Genomic DNA, 21062 nt, shown 5'->3' on the forward strand with positions numbered 1-21062 from the left:
CCCTGGAGGTGGCCTACCTCCTCACTCACAGGGCAACCATGACCCCAAGGCAGGCTTCCAACCCCCCACCCCCAGCCCCAGCCCTGGTTCTTCCACAGGCTCCCCAGCCACAGAGGCCCACAGTGCATCTCCACAAGGGGTTCCTGAGACCCTGGGATGGGGGTGTGGGTACCTGAGCAGCCTGCACAGCCTTTCCCCCACACAGCCCCCCCCCCCCGCCCGACTCCTCTCACTCTCTCACTCTTTTTGGTGGACAAGCATTATTCCCTTGTTTCCAGTTATTGACTATGATGCATAAAGTTCTCTCAATATGCACTTATAATTTCTTGTATGGGCCTAGGTTGTGTTTACCAGACAGCCCTGAGGAGAGGGGATGATCAGACTCATTGCACAGATGAGGAGAGCGAGGCTCTCAGAGTGAAGACACTCGTCCTAGGGCACACAGCCAGGGAGTGGCAGCCCTGGGCCTAGAGCCCAGAACCCTCTGAGAGGTTCAATTGTGTGCTCTGTCCACTGCAGTTGGCTGCCACTCTTTGAGGGGCTCATAGTATCTTGAGTCGACACCTCCAGATTTCAACACTCTCTGATGACACCCACCTGTCCATCCACCCAGACTGCCCGTACCACTCCCCATCTCCTTTCATTAAGCCAGAACCCACCTTCATGGCTTCTTATCTCTAGAGTCCCTCCTACACTTAAAAAATATTTTTTATTGATTTCAAAGAGAAAGGGAGAGGGAGAGATAGAAACTTCAATGATGAGAGAGAATCATTGATCAGCTGCCTCTTGCATGGCCCCCCACTGGGGATGAATCCACCCCTACCGGGATAGAACTGTGACCTCCTGGTTCATAGGTCAACACTCAACCACTGAGCCATGCTGGGCCTCTCTTACACTTTTAAGGGGCGTGCCAATGCCCTCCCAGCCACCTGAAACATCTGTTTTGGCAATTTCCTAGGTGTCCATACTGCTCCTTCTCCTCCTCTTGGTCAGCATCACTGTTGGGCCCTGGGCCCGGCACTTTGGTGCACTATCTCCTTCCATCCTTGCTGATACTCTGTGGGAGTTACTGTTCCTCATGGCAGATGTGAGGGAACAAACTCAGAATAGGGAACCCACTTGCCGGAGGTCTCTGACCCTGCTCTGCCACCACATCCACCAGTGGCCTGGCCCTACTTTTTCTCTTTCTGGCTCTGAGAGTTCCCATCTCTTACAGCATAGGATTGGACTAGGTGTACTCTGAGAGTGCCCTAGCTGTGAGGTCTGCTGGGTCTGCATCCTTAGTCACATTATCTCTCTGGGCCTCAGATTCCTCACCTGAGTAATAGGGGTCGGAGCTTGTGCTCAGCCTGCCTGGCTCAGCTCCCAGGGCAGCTGTGAGCAGCTGGTGTGGCCTGTGCATGAAAGCAGGTAGGAAGTGGGTAAAGTAGTGTGCCAATTGGACACGCACGAGCTGCCCACACATCCCATACATGTGTGAGAGGGGAAGGCTTCTGGAATGCATCTGGGATTAATGTCCCTCCCAACCCCTCTAAGCCCTATGACCTAGGTAGGGCCAGTCATTTGACCTCTCAAAGCCGCCATTTCCTCACCTGCACAGTCAGGTTACTGTGCTTGCCTTGCAGTCTCAAAGATAGCACCGAGCAGTAGATGTGTGGATGGTATCAGAAACCTAGTAGCACAGGGACCCCCACCACCCCTTTTCAGTGAGGAAATTGAGGGAATGATTTGTCCAATGTGAAGTTCTCAAGTTCCCCAGGTTCCAAATCTGGATGACTATATATTCCAAGTGCCCTTGATTTTGAAATTAACAACATAGAAATGATACAAATCTGCAAACACTGCCCACTTCAAATATGGCTTTGCACTGTCCTCACACACCCTCAGTGTCCAGGAGATGCCAAAACGTCAGCATCCCCGTCAGAAGTGGACTCTCTCACTCGAAGGTGGCACAATAGTCTCTTGCCAGTCCACCTGCCTGAGTTTGCAACTCAGTATGTGTACTCAGTGTATAAATACTCAACAATGTCTAGACATTTTTTAGAAAAAGAAATAATCATTTAAATGTAAAACAATGGAAACACTATCTTGAGAAAATCACCTCTACAGCAACATAGAAACCTAAAATCAGGATCATGAGGTCAGGGAAGGTCCATTACTACCTGCAGACAGCGTGCTTCAGAGAAATACTAGCTTAGCTTTTCCAGATCAAGGCAGACTGTTAAGGCCAGCTTTGAAGACGTTAGCTCAGAATGGTAGTAATACTAATAATAGTAGCTAAGACTTATGTAGCCCATGCTATGTGTCATGAACTATTTTAAGCTCTTTACACATTTTGATTTATTTAAACTTCATCATTTTCTTTCCCATTTTAGAGATAAGGAAACCGAGGCCAGGTTAAAGTAATTTGCCAAAGCTAGTGTGTGACAGAGCAAGAACTTGAACTCAGGCATCTTTGTTCTAGATCAGTGATGGCGAACCTTTTGAGCTCGGCGTGTCAGCATTTTGAAAAAGCCTAACTTAACGCTGGTGCCGTGTCACATATAGAAATTTTTTTGATATTTGCAACCATAGTAAAACAAAGACTTACATTTTGATATTTATTTTATATATTTAAATGCCATTTAACAAAGAAAAATCAACCAAAAAAATGAGTTCGCGTGTCATAGGTTTGCCATCACTGTTCTAGACACTGTGCTCTTAACTACGAAGATATAAACCACCAATTGCTAGTGTCAGGGTCTCAAATGACATCCAGCTCCCCATGCCAGGAACAGAGAGGACAGTGGTACCTGAGCTCTTATCCAGGAAGTAGGCCAGGAGGCACCTCATGACAGCCTGGTGGCAGATCACCAGTACATTTTCCTGCCGTTCTAGCTCCATTATAACTGGCTCCAGCCGCTGAACCAGATCCTCGTAGGACTAAAAAGAAGAAAATACTTCGGTTAAGAAAGGGAGATGAGGCACATTTTCCCAGAGGAGAGGAACTCTAGACTAGACATCAGGAAAACCTGGATGTGGTGTCAGTTCAGCTGCTGACCAAGCAGTACGACCTTAGGCAACTCACTTCCTTCTTAAGTTCTTGGTTTCTCATCTGTTAAATGGGGAGCAATCAATATATGCAACTAGATATCAATAACAATAATAAAACTTCTCACTACAAAAAATTCCTAGAAAAGCTAGATAAAATAAATGTCTGCACTGCTGATTTTTCAAGAAAATTAAGGAAACATTATAAAGATAGGGTTCCAAAACGAAGAAAACCTTGGTAAACAAGGGTGCTAAGTGGATGTGGAAGCAACAACTGCCATGGTGGCATCTATAATCATATTTTCCAAGAGGCTTGAGTTTTTATTTTTATTTTATTATTGTTGTTTAAATATATTTTGTATTGAATTCAGACAGGAAGAGAGAGGGAGAGATAGAAACATCAATGATGAGAGAGAATATGGATTGGCTGCCTCCTGCATGCCCCCTACTGGGGATCGAGCCCATAACCTGGACATGTGCCCTGACCCAGAATGGAACTGTGACCTCCTGGTTCATAGATTGATGCTCAACCACTGAGCCACACTGCCTCAGGGTGAGGCTTGAATTTTTAAAACCCTTATAGAGACATGAGACAAGGCCTTAGGTATATACAAAGTAGAGAGTTGGGACTGAATTTCTCCAATAAACCCGAGACCCTCAAAGGGCTACATCCTCAATAAAAGTGTAAACTAGAAAAAAAGTATATATAGGCAAAGGGTAACAATAAGAACTTATATCTGTCTCTGTTTGACTCTGAGTATAAAAATTTAGAAAATGTCTCCTATAAGAATATACAACCACAAGTCTACCCTCAAGTGGGTTTTTGGTTCAGAATTACACTATTCATGTGTTTTAGAAAATGCTAAGCTGAGAGTTTAATAAAAAGTGATTCAAGTTGTTAGCTTCTTGGAGTGTCTGGAAGAAGCAAATAGACATTTTCTCTGGATTCTCTCAACTCAGACCACATGGGAATCCCACAGATAAATTTTTGCCAAACTGAAGCTCACAATACACAAAGAAAAATAAACTATTATGAATGAAAATAAACAGAAAAAACAAACAAGATGAGAACTTTAAAAACTCAAGATAAATAATCCAAAATATAAAATGAATATGTTTAAAAATTTTAAAAAATTAAAAGATGGAGAAAAAAAATATATGAAACAAGATGCTACCAAATACATGATGTAGATTTGAAACAGAACTAAATAGAATTCTAGAAACAATATATATATATATATTAACATTTAAAACTCAATTGTTGGAGTAAACAGAAATTTAGATACAACGGAAGAAATAGGAATTTGGAAGACAGAGCTGAAGAAATTATTTCAACTGCAGCAAAGAGATAAAAAATAAGAAAAATAGTTAGGAGACCTAAAGAATAGAGACAGGACTAACACATGTCTAATTGTGTTTCCAGAAGGAGATAATAGAGAGCATGTGAGAGAAGAATATTTAAGAGATATGCCTAAGAGTTTTTCTAGAATTGATGAAAATCCCAATTCTCAGGTACAGGAGTCCAACTCAAGCAAGATAAATGAAAAGAAATGAATATTTAGATATATCAGAGTAGAACTTAAAAGCAAAAAAAGATACAAAGACCCTAAAAACAGGCAGACAGAAAAGAAATACCAATTAGACTGATAGGAGACTTCTTAGCCATTAGAAGTCAGAAGACAGCGTGGGGGTACTATCTTCAAAGTGCTGAGAGAAAACAACCATGAACCTAGAGTTTTATACCAAAAGTATCATCTAGGACTGAACCCCACCAAGACATTTCTAGACAAAAATGGTGAGTTTACTACCAACAGATCTTCCTAAATAAACTCCTAAAGGAAAATGGAAATTGAACCCAGAGGGAAAACTTGAGATGCAAGGAGAAAAATTGATAAAAGGAATTGGTAAACATGTGATTAAATATAAACAAATACCGACTGTATACAATAACATGTTTAATAATAACAATAAGAATTCATTTGAAGATTATGACACAAGGTTGCACTAAAATACAAAACAGTAATGAACATGTAAGTTGGGAGAGGGAATGACCAGAGTTAAAATTCTTATCTTAATTTAGGGGAAAGGTAGATTTTAGATGTTGTTAGTCATGCATATTAAAATGTTGAGCAACCTCTAAAAGAACAGAAACAGATTATATAACTCAAATGTAGATCTAAAAACTCTATCAATTCTAAAGAAGGGAGGAAAAGAGAAAAAATAAAGCATAGAGAGCTCCAAACAAGAGACCAGAAATAAGCTGAAACAAATTAGTGATTACAATAAAAGTAAATGCACCAAACCGACCATTCAAAAGACATATATTTGCAATTTGTATTAAAAACAACAAAAGTCAACTATGCACTGTTTATAATAGACACAAAACAAAAAGACAAAAAGAAGCTCAAAATAATAAGCAGATAAAGATGAACTAGGCAAATACTAACTATAAGATATCTTATATAGCTATGCTAATATTAAATAAAATACACTTTTAGGCAAAACAATTTTCAGGAGAAAGGAGGTTTGCTCACTATATAATCATAAAATATACAATTTGCTAAGAAGATATAATTGCTTTAAATTTATATGCCTCTAATGACATAGCTTCAAAATATATAAAGGAAAATGAGAGCAAACTCAGACCAACTTTATAATGTCATTTCTGAGGATGAAGATAAAAAAAGTGAAAATGCTTTGTAACACAGGCTATCAATTGTTTTATATTCCCTGATGTTAGCTTTTCTGATAACTATTCCCAGGAATTTGTATCAGAAATGGGGTATGACTAATAAATACTCTAAAATGTAGAACTGGCTAAATGGAGGTGGTGTAGAAAGCAATGAGGATTAACTTCTTATGGGGATAGAGAACTGATGGTCTGGTTTATGTGGTGGCAAAGAAGTAGGTTAAAATATTAGCCATTGTCCATTTGGACTCCAACCCAAAGAGTATGTTGAAATAGTTCAAGTGCCTTTAGTGAAAGTATACCAGAGACAAAGTCTAGGTAAGGTGAGTCCTCCTGAAAGCAGAGGAAACATCAGGCAAATATGTAGCTTTTATTTTATTCATTCATTCATTCATTTATTTAATCATCACCAGAGGATATTTTTCCCATTGATTTTTAGAGAGGGTGGAAGCGAGGGATGTACGAAGGGAAAGAGGTGGGGGCAGAGAAAAACATCGATGTGAGAGAGACACATTGATTGGTTGCCTCCCACACAAACCCAACCAGGGTGGGAGATCGAACCTGCAACCCAGGTACATGCCCTTGACCGGAAATCGAACCCCAAGACCCTTTGGTGCACGGGCCAATGCTTTAACCACTGAGTAACACTGGCCAGGGCAAACGTATAGCATTTATTTATTTATTTATTTATTTATTTATTTATTTATTTATACATTTTATTGTTTAAGGTATTACAAATAGTAGTACATATGTCTCTCTCTTTTTCTCCCCCCACTGACCTCCGCCCCTCCCCTAGCCTCCTTTTAAAACCAAGGAATTTGTTGCCCATAGCCAAGAATCTGAGTCAGCCAAGGGCCAGATAATCATGTGCCTGTGGGGTGGCAGTTGCTGCAATATATGCTTTATTCTGTTTCGAAAGCAATCTAGGAAACTAAGAAACCTCGAGGGTTTGAATGAGGATACTGAGGAGGAGTTCTAGGAATCAGTCCACCCTTCAAAGCTTACCTCTCCCTTGGGATAGCGGTAGCGATATTTATCTTGGTCCCGTAGTGCAAATTCCTCAGGGTAATGTTCCTGGATTTCTTCATAGGTCATCTCCTCACAGACACCCTGAGGAAAAATTATTTGGGGAAAAAAGTATTCACATGGTGAAATCCACACAGCCTGGCTGCCTCCTGCACACCCCACACTAGGGATTAAGCCCGAAAACTGGGAAAGTGCCCTGCCTTTACCATAGTTTTAAGGCCAAATGATTGTAGAACAGTAGCACCTAGGTTTCTGTGAACACAGCTTTAGGTTTGTGCCTGTTGTCTGAGTGTATATATGTGTGTGTGTCTGTGTGTGTGTGTACTAGGTATGTGGCTGTGCAGATGTGAGAGTGCATGTGTATAGATGTGTTCAGCATGGTGGGTCTCTGGTGTTCCTATATGATCATCCTAATAGGTTTGTAGGTGTATATTGTACATATGTGTATGTATTTTTATAAATATGTGGGCTTTCCCTGGCCAGTTTCTCAGTGGTTAGAGCATTGGCCCATAGACCAAAGGGTCATGGATTTGATTCCCGGTCAAGGGCACTTATCTCGGTTGCAAGTGCTCCAGCCCCTGTAGGGGTGCATGTGGGAGGCAACCAATCAATGTGTCTCTCTCACATCGATGCTCCTCTCTCTTGCTCCTTCTCCTTCCCCCTCCAACACTCCCTAGAAATCAATGAAAAAATATCCTTGGGTGATGATTTAAAAAAAAAATATGTGGGCTTAAGGATTTGTGACTTTGCATGTGTGTGTGCAGCATGCTTATGGTGTGTACCTGTGGTATGTTTAGGGATCTATGCTTTGTGTTTGTATATTTGTCTCATCATACGTAGTGTGCTCATGTGATTGTGTGTGTACAGGGTGTCTGAGCATCTGAGAAAATGCCTCCGTGAATGTTTCTGTGGTCTGTCTTTCCATGCGTACCTCAGTGTGTCTGTGGCATGTGTATCTGTGAGTGTGTATGTCCCTGATTATGTTTCTGGTGGATATGTGTGAACATCTGTGTGCCTATACCTGAAGCTTGTGTGAATTTGTGATAATATGCTTGAGGTTGTGTGATATACTGTGTGTGTGCCCATGGTACGCCTCTGTGCTCATGTGATGTAGAAATTTGCAAAGATTGCATGTGTGTCTATGGTGATTGTGATTGTGTCTGCATGTATCTCTAGGTGTGTTTGTAAGTGTGTATACGTCTGTGCGTATGGTGTAGCTGTTATTGGTAGATGTGTCTGAGAGAGAGCCTGTGTCTGACTAGTGTCCATGAAGTGCATGTCTGTGACTGTAAGCATACTGTGGTGAGTGTCTGTGACTGTGTGTGCAAGTTTATGCACGTCCACAGCAGGGTTCTTCCGTTTTAGAGCATCTCTCATCCCTCCTGCCCCTACCTCTGCTCCAGGATCTCTGGCAGATAAAGAAACAGCTATCCACAGACATCTCAGAAGGCAAGCGTTAGTAAATCCCTAACAGTTTCAGAGTGGGCCTACGGGAGATACACTCTCTTTACCCAAAGGAGGAATCGAGAGCGCAGAGACTGTCCCTCGGGAGCATATGAGTCCACTTAGAAATCCCCAGAAGTGAGGTGGCTGCTGGTGGGGTGGGAAAGCGATGTTGGTTTTCCATCTGGTTGTGTGGATTCCAAGGATTAGACCTTCCTGTAGGGGAAGCAGCAGGCTCTGGTGTGAGGTTCACCTCTTCCCCAGCCCACAAACAGCTATGCATTGCTCAACTTCTTCAACTGGCCCTATCCATGGGAGAAAGTGCACCCTATAGGACACACAACATCCTTCCAGATTGGCTTTAACTTTCTATTCAGAGGCATTCTGAGAACCTGTTGCCAGTGGAAATGGTCACTGATTCCCTATTGACTTAAGGAAAACTGCCTGGCCTCTCTGAATTTTATTTTCCTCATCTTCAAAACAAGGAGAATTACAATGACCCCACAAGAGTGTTTTGAATATTAGAGGTAACATGTGCAAAAGAGACTAGTACAGGATATACAAGGCACATTTTAAAGACTCAGTAAATGGAACTAATTAACAATATATTATTGATCATGGAAAACAAACCAGAAACGTAGGTATCATTCTAAATTCTTGTTTCTTCCTCATCCACACCCTCGTAACCCATTGCTAGGATTCTACCTCCTAAATTTCTCTCAAATCTATTCCTTTTTCCTCCCTCTTAGCCCCCACTGCTACAACCTTAGCAGCTGCACACACACAATACCCTCTTTGTTTAAGCTGTTCTCTCTGCCTGGCATACCACTCCTGATAGTCTCTATCTGGCTCACTATTAACCTTCCAAGTTAACATTGGCATCACTTCCTCCAGGCAGATCCTGGCTGGGTCACCTGTCCTGCCTTGACATCTGTGCGCCCACAGTCTAGCCTACCAGAGCCTGTATTACACACACTGCTTTGTATTCCTCTGTCTAACCTGTTGAGCCTGAAAATTCAGTGAAGACAGGAACCAAAATATGTGAAACAGATTTTGCGAAACAAAGTAGGTATCAAATAAATGTTTATATCACATGTGTGCAAGAAACAAACCATAACTGAACTCTTAGGATGAAGAGCTGACATATTTTCTTGCATGTATCTTATAGCAAATACATGTGATATGCAGAACGATGCTACATATCCCTTTTTGTAAGTATGGGTATCGCTGTACATCTATCGTTAAGGACATATGTACACACACACATACTTGTCAGTATTTATAGAGACATACCTAGTAGGCAAGCAGGTTAACCTACCTACATTCAAGTTATTTGTATCTGTGGTTAAGTTTTTACTTTGGGGTCTAACAATCATAACTTATGTGCCGCTATCTGATATCAGAGTATCTATAGTGCAGGTGAAACAATGGAGAGGAAACAATGCCTTTTCAAAGAACTCATGGGCCCAGATAGTGTGGCTCAATGATTGAGCATTGACCTATGAACCAGGAGGTCATGGTTCAATTCCCAGTCAGGGCACATGCCCGGGCCGTAGACTCTTTCTGCAGTGTGGGGTGTGCAGGAGGCAGCCAATCAATGATTCTCTCTCATCATTGATGTTTCTCTCTCTCTCTCCCTCTCCCTCCCTCTCTTTCAAAAACAAAAACATTTTAAAAAAGAGCTCATGGGAAAACCTGGCCCAAAGAGAGATTGCCATGTGATAAGGGTCTGATAAAATATTCCTCAAGTTCTTCTTCGTTCCATCTCCAGTGCCACTACTCTGGTCCATCACACCCTCACCTCTTCCTGGACTAATGCAGTCACCTCCATACCAGTTTACATGCTCGTTCTGGCCCTCTTCCTACCTAGTCTCCACACGTGGCCAGAATGGTCTTTTTTATTTTATTTTTTAAAAGTGAATCACATTCACGCCATTCCTCCTTGACTTAGACTACATCAATGACTTCCCATTTATAGGTCAGCATCCAAATTCCTCAACACGCTATAAAGCCCTATGAGCTACCTTCCTTTCCAACCTTATCTCCCGTATCTCCAGACCTCATAACCATTGTTCCAGCCTCTTTGCTGTTCTAGCCTCCGTTCTCTGAACATGCCATGCTCTATTCTCATCTCTGGGCCTTCACATGAGCTGTTCCTTGCCACTGAAATTAAATTTATTCCCTCACTCCCAGACCGTTTTGCCTATTTCTTTTCTCATCTCCACCTTCATCTAGGACGCTTTCCTTGTAAATTTCACACCATCAAGTCTTGTCAGAAGCACCCTCAGCCTCCATAGTCCCTTGTACTTCCCCTCTCACAACTCTTTGTCACATGAGATGCAGTGTCTTATTTACTGTCTGCATATGGGCTCCATGAGTTCAGAGAACTTGTCTGTTCTGGCCTTCACCAATCCTCAACACACAGAATAGTGTCTGGCATATGACTGGTTGTCAAGAAATGTTTGTTGAATTAATTAGGTTACCATAGGAGCCAGCAGAGACAACCCAGGGTATAAGCTGAGAGTGAAGCCCCACCATCCACCAGGAAATCCATTCCCCTACGTCTCACCGCATCAATCTCATTCAGGGCCTTCCACTGCTCATAGGGGACGCCCAGGGCCTCAGCTGTCTGGATAGTCCTCTTCATGTGGCTGGTCCACACTTTCAGGGAGCTGATGTCCTGGGACTGAATGAAGTTGGCCAGGGCATAAGCATACTGGAAAGTAGTGGGTACAGATGAGGAGAGGAGGGGAGAGAGAGATGAAAGAAGACAGGGTAGCCATGAGAACAAGCACAGATCTATCACAAATGGTAGAATGATGATGAACAAGCAAGAATACAGTTTAAATGTTTCCAATTTATAAAAAGCCATATACTTTCCCATGTGACTACGGATCAAGGGAATAGAACAGAATAGAATAGAATATGTGCATTTATGTGTGTGTGTCTGTTTGTTGTTGTTTGTTCACTGAACGCCCTCCCCCCCCCCCCGTCAGTTATTCATTCCTTCAAACAGTCCACCTCTAACATTTGTGGAGACTGGGACAAGAGTGCATAGGGTGGCTCTCCACCCACAGTCCACATCCCTTCTCTTCCTGCCTCCATCCTGCACTCATAGATGCCTTGAGTTCAGGTTTGTGGATAATCCAGTCACATGACCAAGTTCTGCCCACATCATATCCTCACAGATCCCCCTGATCCACAAACAGTGACCCTTTGGCCACACCTTGACCTAGGGGTGAACACTCCTGTGATATGGTCTGCTTTTAGGTGGAGAGACTCTGTGATAGGGCCACACAGGCACTGGAAACAGACACCAGACCACAGGGCAGCGATTTCTTGGGTTCTGGGTACTCAGAGTGTGGTCTAGATGTGGTGGAGTGGGATTTGGGGAATATTTCTCTTTGAGTCTTTGAATTCTTATTGCTTTAGTAAGGGTGCTGGTACCCAGGTTCTAACCACATTCAAACATGTGCTGAGTAAGTGTGGACCTGCACTGAATATCAGGGTGTCCTGTTCTCAAGACACGGCCAGTCCAGGGAGGGAAAAGGTGACAGCACCAAGAGAAACCACGAAGGGCGGGCGGTGGGAGCCCCGAGGAGCCAGTGGCTCACTCTCCTCCGCGCCCAGGCACATTATTCTGTGTACAGGTGTGTGTGAGGAACATGGGCACAAACGCATAGACACAGGCACGCGTTTACACGTACGAATATGGGCACTGGGTGCACACATTCTAAGGGCGGGTTCTGAGTCAGCAGCAGTCAGTGTGCTCTGGTGGAAGGAGCCCTTGACTGGGGAGCTGCGGTAGGTGATGGGGTTAAACTGCTGCAGCTCCCTTACACAGGCTCCCTGTGCCCTGGGGCGTCCCTGCCCTCTCTGGCCTGGGATCTCCTGCTGTGAGATGTGAACAGCATTCGTTCACCCAGCCTGGTCTCTGCAGTGGAGATTAGTTCATGGATGGGGAGCGCCTAGAGCACTCCCTGGCACACGGTAGGTGAGCTACTGTAATGGATGTGGTGACAGTCCCTGGGAAAGTGCGTGGTGCACTGTGCCCACGCGTGAAGGTGGGGGCCAGGCGGGTGTGTGTCCATGCTCACATGTGTGTGAAGATGGCCATGTGTCCAAGCTGGGTGCTGAGCTAGGTGGGCAAGGCCGTGGCCAGCCCCACCCAAGACAACCCTGCAGGTGGTGCCACGAGGTGGGGGTGATGCCTCTGGTGGCCTTTGACTCTGCTCTTGAGGGGAGTCCCTCTTGAGGGGAGGCTGCCAGTGTGAAGGCCACGGAAAGGGAGCCACGAGGATAGTTGCAGTCCCTTGCCTGTGACAATGCCACCTCTGCAGTGGGGCTGCTGAGGGCAGCCAGGAAGGCCTGGTTTTCAGTCCTGGCTCCCGCTGTATCTGACCTGGGGCTGCTCTCTGCTCCTGTCTGGGACTCAGCTTCCTTATCCATAAACTGGTGATGGTAATGCCCACCCCACAGAGCTGCTGAGAAGATTAAATGAGGCCACAAGTGTCCAATGAAAGAGGGTGTTTCCTCCCTGCGCACCCATATCCCATTTGTCCCATCCCCAAGCGATTCCCCCAGCAGGAACCTGTGCTAACAAGCCTAGGCACAGGGCTGAACACTGGGGAAAATGTGTCCATTTAGTGAGCCAGCACCCATAACGTGCAGGTCACCATGCTTAGCTGGGTAGAAAGGACTCATGCCATAAAGTCAGAGATGGGCCAGTACTGGGAGAGATGGAGCCCAGGGCATGGTAAGCTGTCTGGGGACTGGAGAGGACAGGGAAGGGCTTCCTAGACCAGACCATGGAGCAGCAACTGGACCCTGGAAGGGGGTGTGGGAGGTGGGGCAGGAAGGAAGCAGTAACAGGTGGGAGATAAGTGCTGACAGTGTGATGATCTGCAGTGGGTTGGAGGGGGTATAGCATCAGCCCTGAGTAAGGGAGGAGAAGATGGATTCAAGGGTAGGGCACTTCAGGGTAGCTGTCTGTGCAAGTGGTGGTCATCAGCTGACAGAGGAAGGCAGCCTAAGTGTGGAAACTGCACAAGTACTTTAAGGCATAGAGTTGTGAGGAAGATGAGGGGACCAGTCAGGCAGGGGCCAAGGTGCTTATCATGCTGGGGTTGGAGAAGCAGCCAGATATGAGCAGGACTGGAGTGCCAAGACCTAGCTTCTCAGCCTTGCAGCTCCTGTGGGCACATGGTAGCATTCAAGGATGGTTCAAGACTGAGTGGCTATCAGGGCAGAAGAGTGAGACTCCCAATCCTCAGGACCCAGGTAGTGGCTACTCCACCCACCTGTGGCACCCCCTGGTCCAGATCAGCCAGTGCCTCTGGGTACATGGGGCCTTCCCTACCTGCTTGCCCCGAGCTGAGAGGCCAGAGTCACCTCCAATGCGGCCTCTGAGGTTGAGTTCACTCTCACCATGCCGGCATAGGTAGATGGAGCGGGGTGTGACGTGGATGTTCATAAGATAGTATACTGTGCGGCTCTGGATGTGGTCCTGCACTCGGTTCACCATGTAGCGTGTGCCCACGTCGAAGATCTTGATGTAGGACAGGTGGCTGGGCCAGTCCAAGCAAGAGCAAGGGCAGTTCAGGGGCTGATGGTGGAAAGGCTAGTCCCAAGAGAAACCCCAACTACACACCCTGCCTTCAAGCTTCCTCCACAACCCAGCTTTCACCTACCTTTTCTCTAACAAGATGCCATGCCTTTTCTTATTCTAGGTACCTGTTTCAGAAACTTGCTTCCTGGCCACCTTCAGAAGCTTACTGCCTGCTACCATCTCCCTCTGTATTCTTTTCTCAGTCTCAACTTGAGCCAAGTTGTCTTTTCATCTTGACTTATCGCACTCCAGGCATCTGGGGTTCTGTCTTCTGTGGTTCACACTCCTGACATACTTGGAGAGAAGCAGTAATCCTCTGTGTCTCTGGATACCTCCAACATCTCCCCAGCAGTTCCAAACCTGTCCACTCTCTCACCCTTTCAAATCATGAGCTGAGCTCTGCTTCTCTGTTCTTTGAATCTCTGCTGTGATATATTGTAATTGACACTCTATAGGCAGTTACCAGATTGTGTCTGTGTGTGCTGTGTCTCTGTGTGTATGTATCTTTCCTTACTCAGAAAGTGGAGTGAGTTAGGTTCTTTCCCTATTGGCCAGTCAACAAACATACCCTTGTCTGTTCTAAGCATTGTGCTTGGGAGTTCTTAGGTCAGTTAGGAATATATACTTAGAAATGCATGACCAATGCTCAACACCCATTCCACAAACATACTCTAAGGTGTGCCATGTGCTGGGCATGGGAATACAGATGTGGTTCACAACATCAGTGGGGAACTTGTGGTCCTTGCTTAGAGCCACTTTTCAGTCTCCTCAATTCTTTGTCATGAACTAATAACTATACGCAGATTGATAATCAAATTATTCAACAACCTGTTTGCAGAGGAGCTCTAAATGGGGGACTTTGACTAATCAAGACTAGAACCATGGAGCAAGACTTTGAGGCATCGGCTGTGCCAGGCACTAACTCCTAAGTTGTTTTATTATAAGGAGTTCAGGGTGATCCCTGGAAAGAGGTGGGGGAGGCTGGGGCAATGGGGTGACACACTAGCAACCCTGTGTGCACAGTAACAAAACCAAGTGAATGGAAATGGCTGTAGGTAAGGCGGTGAGCGATGGGTTTGGTTTCAGAAAGCCTCTCTGGTTTTCCTAAAGAAGGCTTTTCTATCTGCACCATACTCAGCATGCCCTTTCCTGTCATTCATGTCCAATGGTCCCATAGGGCATTCATATTTGCTGAACATTTTGGGAGCTTCTGGCAGGGAATGCAGACTTCAAAGTGCATGAATCCTCATAACAATCATAGGAAGCAGAGATTATTATCTCTGTTTTATGGGTGAGGAAACTGAAACAGAGAGAAGGAAGTGATTTGCCTAAGGTCAACCTCTCCAAGGACTGTCAGAGCTTAAGGGTAGAAAATATATGATGTAGCATTGTTGTCTGGTTACTGTCTATTCCTGACACTAGATTCTTGGTGGCTCTAGGAGAATTTCCAAATTCTTCAGCTTAGTCTGACATTCTCGGTGCCTTCACACACTGGTCTCATTTGGCCTCGCCTCACTGTTCCAGGCCCATGCTCATAACTTCTGTTTTACTCTAGCCTTTATGCTTTTTCTGGGTGTTTCTCTGTATTCCTCTACTCTTATTCAGATTTAACTAGGCCATTATGAAGTGCTATTCTCTTTGCTTGAAAATGTGTTCCTTGCCTGGTCTCCAAAGTTGAGCCCCTACACATCCATCCTTCTAGAGCCAGTACATTCACTCTCTCTAGGAAGAATTCTTTGAGCCCAGACATGTGAAGTCACTTAGAAGTGTTTCACACAAAAAAGTATTACCGTAGCTAATACTCTACCCTACCACATATAATTTAAAATAAAAATCATAATCTATATTATAAGGAGTTTCTACCAAGTTCTGGTTTTATTTTTACTATTTTGACTACCTTAATGCTGGAAATATAAAATATTTCAAGATCATTTTCTTCTTATTTTTGGTAGCCTCTTCCTTATTGGTGCCCTAAACACATGTATAGTCTACCTAACTGGGTAAACTTGCTCTTCTAGACCTCTTCCTCCAAGATGAGCTGGGTCTTCTCTTCTGTGTTCCTCCAGCTCACTTGTTTGATCATCCCCGTTATTCTGATCAACTGCATACTCATTGTCTTCCCCAACCAAATGGTCAATGTATCAGAGCAGGAGCAGGGACAGACCTTCGCTCTTTGGGTTCCTAGGGCAGAGCTTAGGGCTGGGCCCTGAGGCATGGACTATAAATGTCTGTTCATGGAAAAATGATTAAAGTCAACCGTGATACTCAAACTGATTCATCAAACACTAACTGAGCACCTGCAGGAATATAGGTTTAAGGCTAGAAGGCTAGGGGCTTTCTCAATGCCACTCTCACCTCAGCTCCTCTCCTTCAAATTTCTTTCACCGTAGGCTGCTAGCCCCTATGCTGCCTGTGGAAACTGGAAAAACTTACACTTTCCTCAGGGCAGAAACAGCCCCACTCCAGCACATATGCCTTGTTGAGAAAAGTAAGTATACCCTTGACCTAAATATCCTTGCACAGTGAACAATCTTCACAATTGTACCTAAGGTTCTGCCCCTTGCACTGTGTGTCTAAGCCTCATGTGACACTTTTTATGGCTTAGGGATGTGAGAAGGGAAGAACCAGGCTGGAAGTTTGGAGATAAGCGTTTGAGTATATATTCTGCTACTGATTCATTATGTGGCCTCAGATAAGCCTTTGCCCTGCTCTGGGTCTTTCTTTCCCTATCTGAGGAATGAGGTAGTAACAATGCTCACCTCTTAGGACTTCAGTTAGACATAGTTAGAAGGATGTTCTTGAAACTTCTTAGGGTAGTATTTAGTTGAAACCTCCTTACCCCTCTCACTTGGATTACAAAGAGTCTGAGTGACTCTGAAAGTCTCTTCTCATCACAACCCATTTTGGAAAAGAGTAGGGCTCTGGGAACAACCTATGTCAAAAACTTTCATCTTCCCTGTACTGACAGCTAACACTTCTCCCATCTTTATCTGGTATTAGGAATAAAAGTTTCAAATTTTTCATGTGTCTTCCAATATTTCAAGGCACTATGGAAGCTACCTGAGAATAGAACCCACCTCTCTTGCTCTTATTTACACTCCCTATGTACACCACAGCCTGGAAGGACCAACTACTTATTGATTGAAGAGGTATACGTGGGCATTGTAACAAGAGACATGGCTAGGAGACAGAATATGTGGTTAGAATCCTAGCTTTAATGCTGGGAGCTTGGGCAAGCAGTTTTAGCTCTCTAAGACTCAATTTCTTCTTCTTGAAAATTTATGATCATAAGACCCATTTTAGTGCCCTTTACAGGGTATTCAATGAAACAAAGAAGGTGAACATGTTTGGAATCTGAAATGCCATCCATGAGTAAAGAATACTTTTCAAAAAATAATAGCAACAAAGACAGGAAGAACTATAAATGTCTGTCCATGCCCCCCACCAGAGATCAGGTCCCTGATATGTCCATATTGCTCAGGAAAACACTACTTCAATCCTCTTGTGAACACCTTGCACATCAATGAGTCACCATCTCATTGATAATTAGAACTAGGAGGGTCCTTAAATACAAATCAAGTCCAGCTCCCTGATTTTACAGATAGAGCAGCTGAGTGAGGTCCAGAGAAGGAAGAAATGTCCCTAGGTCCTACAGCATATTGAAACAGGGCTAAGCATTCAGACATGGACTGTGGAGTTCCGGGCTCTTACCTGTCCAGTTCATCATCCAGGGGTTGGTAATTGAGCTCATAGCATTCAATTCTTTTTAGAAAGTCTTCCAGAACCTTTTCTCGGTCACAGTCTATATAATCAGGGCTGCCGAGTTTCACTTGCTGGAAGAAGAGAAAAGGACAGAGGGACTGTGGAAGACAGAGACTCTGACAGGGCCCTTGGGAAGGGCCATTAGAGATCATTGAGTAAAACATCCCTCATAATAAAGATGGCAAAATTGGGAGTTGGAGAAAGGGTATTGCTCAAGTTTATAAAATGAGTCAGTGGAAGAAAATCTGGACTGTGCGACTCTTCATTACTTATATCTCTATGTGGCCAAACAAGGTCTGTTGCATTATACTCAGTTCTAGAACGCACTGTTTAAAAAGAACATTTATAAGAGGCCTGGAGATTGTGCCATGAGAAATGGTTGACAAACAGGAGATACTGGCCAGGGGTCACAATAGCTTACATGTATCGAGTGTTTCCTGGGAGAATATGGTATGTTTGCTTTAGGGCTGGTATCTCCAATTCTCTCAATACCTACTTTCTCCACCCATCTCAGTGAATGGCACTATCATCCACTCAGTCAACTGAGCCTAAAAGGCAACTGGGAGTCATAGATGTGTCCCTTTCTAACATTCTCCTCCTCTCAGCAGGCACCAAAATGCTTTCCACTATATCTTATAAATATCTCTACAATTGGCCTGCATTTTCTTTTGCCCGAATGTTCATGATAGCTTTGTGACTGATCACTCTATCTAAAATCTTGTTACGTCTGCCCAGCTGGTGTGATTCAGTGGTTGAGTGTTGACCTATGAACCAGGAGGTCATGGTTCTATTCCAGGTCAGGGCACATGCTCGGGTTGTGGGTTCAATCCCCAGTAGGGGATGTGCAGGAGGCAGCTGATCAATGATTCTCTCTCATCATTGATGTTTCTATCTCTCCCTTACTCTCTGAAATCAATAAAAATATATAAAATAAAATCTTGTTATTTCTGATGCATTTCCCATACTAATAGCCAGAAGGATATTTCTAACATGCACATCTGACCATGGAATTCCCTTGTTTAAGACCTTTCATCATTTCTCATATACTTTAGGACAAAGTATGAAATATTTTAGTGGGTGACTTATGGTTTATCATGATTGGGCCTGAAATGATTTTTTTGTCTTCATCTATTACTCCCCTATTCCTCTGCACACTTTGCTTTAGCCAACCTAAGCAACTTACAGTTCCCTGGAGATGCCATACTTCATACATGATATTCCCTTATTTCCTATTCTTTGCCTGCCAAGTTCCTATGCATTCTTCAAGATGCAGGTCAGCTATTACCTTCATTGAGAAGCCTTCCTGTTGCACCCTACCCCTCCCATGCAAGGTTAGGTCCTCAACACTCTGTGTCCACAGCCTCCTTTATTCCCTCATCTTAGCATTGATAGCACAGAATTATGCCTATAAACTTGTCAGTCTTTCTCACTAGACTGTGAGCACAAGAACAAGATTCTTCTCTATCCATTTCTATGTCTCTAATACCCAGAATGGTCCAGCACAGGTGTATGGATTCATTTTCTGTTGAATCAATAAATGGATGAATAGATGGATAAAGAGGAAAGAGAGGGATTGGGCATGTTCTGTGCCTGTAGAGGCAAAAATAGGACCAGTTGAATGGAAATTACAAGGAGGCAGATTTCAGCTTGATTGGACTGTACTTGATGAAGGTGATGAGCTTCTTGTCACTGGAGGTATGAGGAAAAAGTCTAGACATTCACCTGAGATTTCAAGTATCTGATGGAGGGTTGAAGATGACTTCTAAGGTCTCTTTCGTCCCCGAACTCCAGTAATTTGATGAAATGAGGAACAATACAATATGGTAAGTGATCTAGCTCTAGACCACATGCCTAGAATCTAAAAGTAGTGATAGCTCTGCTGTGAATCGTGGGGCAGGATAAAGAGCTTTTGAGGCAGATAGCCAAGTCTGAGGTCCAGTCCCAGTTCTACCTCTTTTTGACTGTATAAACCCTTGACAAGTCACTTTTCTTGGAACCTCAGTTTCTTGTTTCCAACACTGAAATGATTCCTAACATGCAGGTTTGTTGTGAAAAATCAATGAGAGTAAAGTTTGGAGCCTGGTGCATATTAATAACTCTATATATGTTGGCCTCATTTAATTTCATAGGAAAGTTGTAGGCCACAGTTGTTATGGAATGCTTCCTGTAGGAAGTGGGAAGAGAATCTTGGGGAAGAATACCTCCTTTGATCCTATAGAGGTAATTTTAGGCATGATCCAAGCCTGAAGCAAAGTAAGGAGGAAAGGTAACTGGGGCTCCTTACCTTGATGTTTTCTGCAATGATACCAGGGTCATTACAGATGGACTCAATGAAAAACACCTATAAGAGAAACAGAAGAGAGATTTTCAGGAAGGAATTATGTTTGATAGGAGCTTGACCCCTTCTCAATGGCTCTGATTCATCACTGGGGGCATCTCTGACAACATAATTTCATTCAGTGGTGCTTTTAAGAATTCAGATTTTTATGGGGCAGATGGGCTCTAAATTGAATGGCTCCAGATTATTGCTTTGTATTTTTACTGTTTTTTAAAATGTGGGATCCTAGAAGTAATGTCTACAAAATAAATCAGGCTCTTAGAAAGACAATGTTCCAAGAGGGATGGACAACCTTTTGTAAGTAGCATGCTACGGTGGTGATGGGGATTTAGCTCACCTGAAACCATTTCACCTGAAATCAATTCTCCTGATGCCAATTCATCTAATTAATTCATGATCATTCTCTTTCTTTCTTTCTTTCTTTCTTTCTTTTTTCTTTCTTTTTCCAAAGAAAACTTTTAAAAATTCCTCTTCACCTTTTACATTCAGATCCCCTCTGGCAATCAAATTTGTTCTCTGTATCTATGGGTCTGTTTCTGTTTTACTTATTCATTTGTGTGTATTTTTTAGATTCTATAAATAAGTGAAATCATATGGTATTCATCTTTTTTGTCTGATTTATTTCATTTAGTATAATACCTTCTAGGCACATCCATGTTGTTAGAAATGGTAATTTTCATTCTTTTAATTGCTAAGTAATATTCCATTGTGTGTGTGTATATATGTGTGTGTATATATATGTGTGTGTGTGTGTATGTATATATAGATCCTTCTTAGAGCACTATGTCTTTCTAAGAACCTAATCGTTCTCCATATACCATATCTTCTTTATTCATCTATTGATGGACACGTAGGTTGCCTTCACATCTTGGCTATTGTAAATAATGCTGCAATAAACATAGGGGTGCATATATCTTTAATTAATGTTTTTATCTTCTTTGAATAAAAAAAACCCGAAGTAGTATTTCTGGGGCACATGGAAATTCTATTTTTAATTTTTTGAGGACTCTCCATACTGTTTTCCACAGTGGCTGCACCAATTTACATTCCCACCCATGGCTAACCATGATCTGGATAGCCATCTCAACCCAATTAAAATGTTGAGCCTATGGTAGCTGATTTGGCACCGATGAGTCCTCTGGTTTGCCTTTCTTTGGAGTTTGTGC

At 43.4% G+C, this 21062-nt stretch overlaps 1 protein-coding gene across 3 annotated transcripts in view; it reads right to left on the bottom strand.

Annotated features, from left to right (window-relative positions):
* PFKFB1 (6-phosphofructo-2-kinase/fructose-2,6-biphosphatase 1) overlaps window positions 1–21062 on the bottom strand; it is a 46784-nt gene that overhangs the window by 3496 nt on the left and 22226 nt on the right. For all 3 annotated transcript variants that reach the window (XM_059680494.1, XM_059680495.1, XM_059680493.1), the window contains 6 exons: window positions 19843–19899; window positions 17508–17629; window positions 13548–13755; window positions 10758–10904; window positions 6725–6829; window positions 2793–2922 (listed from right to left, as the gene is read on the bottom strand). In XM_059680494.1, the coding sequence (XP_059536477.1) occupies window positions 2793–2922; window positions 6725–6829; window positions 10758–10904; window positions 13548–13755; window positions 17508–17629; window positions 19843–19899 (769 nt within the window). The remainder of the gene's footprint in view (window positions 1–2792; window positions 2923–6724; window positions 6830–10757; window positions 10905–13547; window positions 13756–17507; window positions 17630–19842; window positions 19900–21062) is intronic.

Source organism: Myotis daubentonii, chromosome X, assembly GCF_963259705.1.
Source record: "Myotis daubentonii chromosome X, mMyoDau2.1, whole genome shotgun sequence".
Taxonomy (NCBI): Eukaryota; Metazoa; Chordata; class Mammalia; order Chiroptera; family Vespertilionidae; genus Myotis; species Myotis daubentonii.